At 47.5% G+C, this 7,335-nt stretch overlaps 1 protein-coding gene across 1 annotated transcript in view; it reads right to left on the bottom strand.

The window, feature by feature from the left end:
- Nucleotides 1-116: 116 nt before the first annotated feature.
- LCMT2 (leucine carboxyl methyltransferase 2) overlaps nucleotides 117-7,335 on the bottom strand; it is a gene marked incomplete at both ends in the record, with an annotated part of 15,562 nt that continues 8,343 nt past the window's right edge. Inside the window, 3 exons of the mRNA XM_010072761.1 lie at nucleotides 117-252; nucleotides 344-531; nucleotides 3,554-3,736. Of these exons, the coding sequence (XP_010071063.1) occupies nucleotides 117-252; nucleotides 344-531; nucleotides 3,554-3,736 (507 nt within the window). The remainder of the gene's footprint in view (nucleotides 253-343; nucleotides 532-3,553; nucleotides 3,737-7,335) is intronic.

A 7,335-nucleotide genomic window follows, 5' to 3' on the forward strand; every position in this document is an offset into this window, starting at 1 on the left:
TAGACTCCATCCCATTCACCACAGCTCTCCCTGCTCCATTTCAGGGAACAGCCCTAAAGTTACCACGCTCCTTCACACAACCCTGCTCACCCCAAGAGAAGAATGCCAGTACTCACCACATCGATCGCGTAGTCCAAGCTGAGGCCGGTCATTAAGTCAACAACGGTGACGCCTGGCACAGAGGGTGAGTGAAACCACACTCCACCAACAAGCAGCAGCTTTTCATTGTGCACATGTGCAGTATGTGAATACCTGTGAGTTCAAAATGGGATTGAACTCCATCAATAAGGCAGGTGGTGAGTCAGACAGGCTGAAGCTTCCCTGCGGAATGCCTCCTACTCACCTGGGGATGAGAGGTGGGTGCGTCTCCACCGTCTGCCACTGAAAGCCGCGCTCGACCTCCCTCAGAAAGAAAACTGAACCTAAGGGCTGCTCAGCTGCTCCCAGACCTCCTGCAACCAGCACTCCTCCTTTCCAGCCACACGCACTGTGAGAGTGACGGCTTTCTGGTACCGGACCCTCAACGGGAATCTAGGAAAACGTAAGTCCAAAGCTGAATTTTGACAAGCCAAGTGTTGTCTTCATGTCCAGGCTCTTAAATGATCTCCCCCTGCTGCATGTCTTGTGGGATGTGACATTCCTGCCACAGGACAGGAACAGTTGCTGGAGGGGAACAAAGTAAGCGTGATAGGGAACAATCAGATAAACCCATCCCACATCTGTGCCTCTACGGATGGCAAAGTGTAAACGGAAACACTTCTATCTACAGTATTTCTCTGGCCCTCAGTATATTTAATATCGTTCAGTCTTTAGAAGGTTTTATTTCTGCACGTTTATTAGAGGTAACTTTACTTGCATTCTTCCATGCTGCTTTCTGTTCAAGACTTGCACCTGAGAACCACAAGGTTCCGAACACACGGACCAATGCAGTGACCAGCAGAGCAGGTGATCAGCGGCCCAAACCACAGAGCATGATCAGATGCTGAACTGCAGTACTAACATGCAGAAAGAAAACCTTCAGTGCAAGCAATAAAGGAAAAAATGCAAGATGAGGGGTTTAAAAGAATATCATAGCAAACAAGCTGCAGAGAAAATTTCAGAGGCCATCTTCTGGTCCATCCCTTCCACCTAAAGCAAATTCAACCGCACCTATTAGCATCTGGAGAGACGGTTGTTTAATAGTTTCTGGAAGTCTGCAGTGACAAGCATTTCTCACCCCTTTAGGCAGTGTTCTCATATCGAAGCACCCAAAACTGCACCCCGTACTGGAGGTGGGGCCGCACCAGTGTGGTGCAGAGTGGGACAATCCCCTCCCCTGACCAGCTCGCTATGCTGTGCTTGATGCACCCCAGGACAGGGCTGGCCCTTTTGGTGGCCAGGGCACACTGGTCACTCATTTTCAACTTGTCACCAACCCAAACCCCAAGATCTCTTTCCACAGGGTTGCTCTCCGGCCCCTCATCCCCCAGTTTGTGTGTATAACCGGGACTGCTCCCTCCTAGGTACAGAATCCGGCACTTGCTCTTGTTGTATTTCATAGGGCTGGGGATTGCCCAGCTCTAGTCTATCCGGATTTCTCTGTAAGGCCTCTCTGCCCTCGAGGGAGCCCACAGCTCCTCCCAATTTAGTATCATCAGCAAACTTACTCAGGGTGCCTTTGACCCCTGCATCCAGATAATTTGTGAAAACATTGCAGAGCCCTGGCCTGTAACGGAGCCCTGCAGAACCCCACTGGTGACTGGCTGCAGCCTAGCGTAACCCCGTTTAACCCTTTGAGCCCAGCCCATCAGCTAGTTGTTCACCCTCGTATTACGGACTTGTCTAGCTGTATGCTGGACATTTTCTCCAGAAGGACACTGTGACAGTATCAAAACCTTTGCTAAAATCCAAAAATCCCACACCTACCAGCTTCTCTTGGTCAACTAGACAGATGACCTTGCCATAAAATGAAACTAAGTTAGCGTCCTGGTTTCAACTGCAAGAGAGTTAATTTTCTTCCTAGTAGCTGGTCTAGTGCTGTGTGTGTATTTAGGATGAGAATGACGCTGTTAACACACTGATGTTTTAGCTGTTGCTGAGCAGTGCTTACACTAAGTCAAAGACTTTCCGGCTCCTCGTACTGCCCTGACAGCGGGGAAGCTGGGGGTACACAAGAAGCCAGGAGAGGGCACAGCCAGGACAGCTGACCCTGACCGACCAGAGGGACATTCCGTACCATACAATGTCATGCTGACCATGCCGAGCAGTAAAACTGGGGGGAGCTGGCTCGGGGTGGTGGTGGCTGCTTGGGGACTGGCTGAGCACTGGTCACTGGCTGGTGAGCAACTGCATTGTGTGTTACTTATTTTGTACATTCTTTTATCATTATTTTTCCTTCCTTTTCTGTCCTATTAAACTTTCTTTATCTCAATCCGCAAGTTTTACCTTTTTCCCCAATCCTCTCCCCCATCCCACTGTGGGGGGAGTGAGCAAATGGCTGTGTAGTGTTTAGCTGCCTGCCAGGTTAAACCACAGCATGAACCCGTGCTTCTCAAGTGTTTTTCAATCACTCCCAGAATAAACTTCCCCATAACTTTACCAGGCACGGAAGTGAGACTGACAGGCCTGTAATTACCAGGGTCTTCCTTCTGCAGTACTGTGTCCAGGCCTGGGGCCCCCAGCACAGGAAGGACGTGGAGCTCTTGGAGCAGGTGCAGAGGAGGGCCACTAAGATGATCAGAGGGCTGGAGCACCTCTCCTATGAGGAAAGGTTGAGGGAACTGGGCTTGTTTAGCTTGGAGAAGAGAAGGCTCCGGGGAGACCTCATTGCAGCCTTCCAGTGCTTGAAAGGACCGTATAAACAGGAGGGGGAGCGACTGTTTACGAGGGTGGATAGTGATAGGACAAGGGGGAATGGTTTTAAACTAAGACGGGGAGGTTTAGGTTAGAGATCAGGAGAAAGTTTTTCACCCAAAGGGTGGTGGCACACTGGAACAGGCTGGCCCGGGGGGGCGGATGCCCCATCCCTGGAGGCATTCAAGGCCAGGCTGGATGTGGCTCTGAGCAGCCTGGTTTAGTGATTGGCGGCCCTGCATATGGTGGGGGGGTTGAAACTAGATGATCACTATGGTCCTTTTCAACCCAGGCCATTCTATGATTCCTTCTTATCCTTCCTGAAAATCAGGACATTTGCCAGCTTCCAATTGACTGGGACCTCTCCAGACTCCGAAGACCATCAAGAGTAATGGAATGAGGGTTATCCTGTGATTACATCAGCCAGTTCTTTCCTGATCAACCTGTTTTCCTTAGACGTGCTTTAAGTAAGGGTGCTGGACCACATGATCTCCAGATGTCCCTTCCAACCTTAACTGTTCCGTGAAGACTGTATTCCACTAAATAGGCAGGTGTTTGGAGTTAGCTCGAACTCTAATCACCATGGAGTGTGACAGTACTGCCAATGTCATCTGCTTCAACATGACAATACCACTGTGGCTGAGCTGGGCTTCCAATCCAGCAGCACGCACCCGCAACATGAAGGCAATTCCTACTCCCCAGGGCCTCCCCAAGTTCTTACCGCAGTGCAGGAAAGTTCTGGAGTGTGCAGGAAATACCAATCCCCTAGCACAGGCTCCATAGCAGAGCGGCCACCATACAGGAACAGATACTTCTCGCCTATGGAAAAGACAACCAGGTGAAAAGAGAAGTTAGGATTTGGTATGTCACAAAACCAAAAATGTCTGTTTGCATAGAAGGGAAGCTGACCAAAGACAGAAATTAATGCAGTCAGGCAGAAGTTTTATACACTATTTATATTAAGACATACTGCAACCTGACAAACATTTCCAGACACTAGCAATAAACGCAAGAAATTTGTTTCAGAGATACAGGAATTACTCTTGCATCTAGCTCTTTTATAAAACACATGGAAGACTAACTACTTTTACTAAGAAGCTGTATTCTTCACATTTGTGGTCATTCAGAAGACCCCCACCATCCACTTATATTATGAAGTTTCTAAATGTTCAAGGTCTGAATGGAAAACACACACTATCGTCTCAAAACCAAAAGGAGAAAACATGGTTTTTAAGATAATTAATGGACTTAGGGAATGAAAATTTATGCAATAGGAAAATTAGTCCTGTAGAACTAATACAACTAGAAAACCCTAAGTACATAAACCATAGCAACACAATGACATTTCTTTATCCCAACAAAACAGATAAATCCTCATAAGACAAGAATGTGTATTTGTTCATACAAAAGGGAGACAGTGATAATTTAAGAGTGTAGAAGTTAATGTGTAGAAGCCTCAAAAAGGAGGTGCAAAAGGTGCAAAAGTACTTCGAGTAGGTGTCAAGGATGCACGTGAACTGCACTATGCCCCGTCAGAACGCTTCTTCCTAATGGACTGCACAAATGACACAAGTGTCCGTCCCTTCAGCTACAAAGCAAAATCAAGGCAAAATAAGATGATACAATACAGCCTGACAAAGACAAACCCATGTATTATAGAATGTTACTTACCCATTTAGCATTTGCTTCTTTGATACAAAGCTTTGACTGGAAGGCTGAACTCTACACTACATTATCGCGTTAATTAAACACTGCTCCACAAATTCAAAGTGTGCTCCAGGCCAAACAACTGCTCAACAATTCCTTTGGTGTTCCCCTTCGACAGCTCCCTGCCAGCCAGTGGAGAATGGAACAGCTCAGCAAAGGGCAGCTTTCACCTCCTGGATTCCACCGAGTCCCACCACTGCCTTGCTAAGAACTGCTGAAGGTTTTGCCCCTTACAGTCAGAATCTTTTACTAGACAAACCTTCATCACACCATCGTGGGGCTTGATTCTGGACCTGTTCAGAAGGACTGAATATTTGTCAATTGCTACTAGAAGAGCAACACTCCCTCTGAGGCACTTCTCCTGGATAAAGAGCTAGGGATCCTTCTCCATAATGCTGCAGAATTAGAGCATTATCCTTCAGAGAGCACATTCTGAAACTCCTTTCTGGTGCGATCAGGCATGAACAACTTTAGCCATAAATGATCCCAAAGAATCAGTCTTCCAGAACAGATTACGTCCCTAGGTTCCAGTTCCACTTACCACTGGGGATTACGTGGCATACAAAATAGGAAATTACCATATTTCAAATATCAGTGAGAGATCTCAAAGCCTTTTTAAATTTCTTTTCTACTGGCAACCTCCAGCACCAGTACAGACTGGGGATGAATGGATCAAGAGCAGCCCTGAGCAGAAGGACTTGGGGGTACCAGTAGGTGAAAACTCGGATATGAGCTGGCAACGTCCACCTGCAGCCCAGAAAGCCAATCGTATCCTGGGCTGCATAAAAAGAAGCGTGGCCAGCGGGTCGAGGGAGGTGAGAACCCCCCTGCAGTGCTGCACCCAGCTCTGGGGTCCTCAGCACAGGACAGACACAGAGCTGGTGGACTGGGGCCAGAGGAGGGACATGCAAATGATCCGAGGGCTGGAACACCTCTGCTATGAGGAGAGTCTGAAAGAGCTGGAATTGTTTATCGTGGAGAAGAGACAGAGGAGACCTGTGGCTTTTCAATACTTAATGGGGGCTTATACAAAAAACAGAGAGACTTTTTACAAGGGGCAACAGGTATAAGCTGCAAGAGGGGAGATGGAGATGAGATGTGGGGAATAAATGTTTTCCTGTGCGGGGGGTGAGGCAGTGGCCCAGGGTGCCCAGAGAAGCTGTGGATGGCCCACCCCTGGAGGGGGTCAAGGCCAGGCTGGATGAGGCTTTGGGCAACCTGGGCTGGTGGGAGGTGTCCCTGCCCATGGCAGGGGTGGCACTGGATGGGCTTTGAGGTCCCTTCCCACCCAAACCCTTCTGTGATTCTGTGACTTACATAACGGCAGAACAGTATTCTCCATTCTGGTTTTTGTTCCTTTACTAGTAATTCCTAAAGCTAAGAATTCTTAACATTTGCTTTTATTTTCTTTTCAGCAGCTGTTTATCATTGCAAACCCTCACTTACTAGCAGCACTTCCCTGCTAAAAAGCCCCCCCCTGCACACCCCCAGAGGAGCATAGAGGCAAAACAAGGTGGGGGAACTCAAATAATACCCTGCCTCAGCTACTTCCAAACCCATCCCAGGAGAGCTATCAAGCCGTAAAAGGCTCGTTTCCTTACGCAGAAGAGGAGAACAAAGGGACAGCGAGGGTGTGCAGGCACCAGAACCCCAATTACACGCTTACAGAATCAGACAACCTGTCCTGGCGTCTCCCAGGGCTGTCCCCAGAGAGCCGCCAGCCCCTCGTGCAGCTGGGAAACCATCAACAGCAGCGAAGGAGCAACTCTCGGGAGCACCTTTGAGGGGGCACGGCCAGGGCTATGGGACACGTTATGAGATGCAAGGGAAGAGCATTTGGGGTTTGCATAAGACTTATTATGGGATGCTCAGGAGAGGAACCAGAGGCAGGAAAAGGGAGGGATTTAGGTGATTTGGGGAGGCACAAACACAGGAAGACAGAGGGATGAAAGGATAACAAGGGCTGGTCACATGTAAACAGGCTGCTGGTCAGTATGCCTGTTGGGCACGTCCCACACTGCACACGGGAACAGCTGGAAATTAGTCTGTTCATTTCCAGGTAGGCGTGCTTGTGAGACAGCAGCCATCCCAACTGTAGTTGCAAGGATATATTGTAGCACTTTCAAAAAGGCATTACGAGCTTTTTTTGGCACTACATGATCTTGTATATGTTTTGATTCCTGCCCTGCATCTGGAAAACTATCAAGACTGCAGTTCGCCTATAAAAAAGTAATTTTCACAAGGTATCTGTTGTATAGGTTCTGTAACAAATCAACCATGTATTAATGGCATAGAACATTGAAATCCTGCTCAATTCTTGGATTAACCAATTCAGTTGCTCAGTTCAGGAAACTCATCTGAGATTGCTCAAGTCTTTTCCTTTTGCCAGATTTAGTAAAGCCTCTCAAAAATATTTTTGGACTTGACAAACAAAAAGGGCACAACAAGAACTGGGCAGATATGGTAAGAAAAATACATCCACATGAAGTTTAAGCCTTAAGTCTTAAGGCCCAGGGAAAAAAAAAATCACCACTGGAACAAAATGTTTACGAAATGTAATTGGATTCTCTAAAGTGGTGATGAATCTACCCAAATCATATTTTTTCCAGAATGTCCAGCAAAAAGCTGTTGTTTCAGACAAAGGAATACAACACACCAACATTAACTGTATAGCCTGTACTACGTAAAAAGTAAGGCTATATGACAACAATTTGCCTTTTAGACCTCACTGTCTGGACAGGACTGCCCCACATATTCTGGAATTTGTATACCACCGCATACCTACAGCCTTTTCCA

This window comes from Pterocles gutturalis, unplaced genomic scaffold (genome assembly GCF_000699245.1).
Source record: "Pterocles gutturalis isolate BGI_N339 unplaced genomic scaffold, ASM69924v1 scaffold27937, whole genome shotgun sequence".
In the NCBI taxonomy this organism is placed as follows: domain Eukaryota; kingdom Metazoa; phylum Chordata; class Aves; order Pterocliformes; family Pteroclidae; genus Pterocles; species Pterocles gutturalis.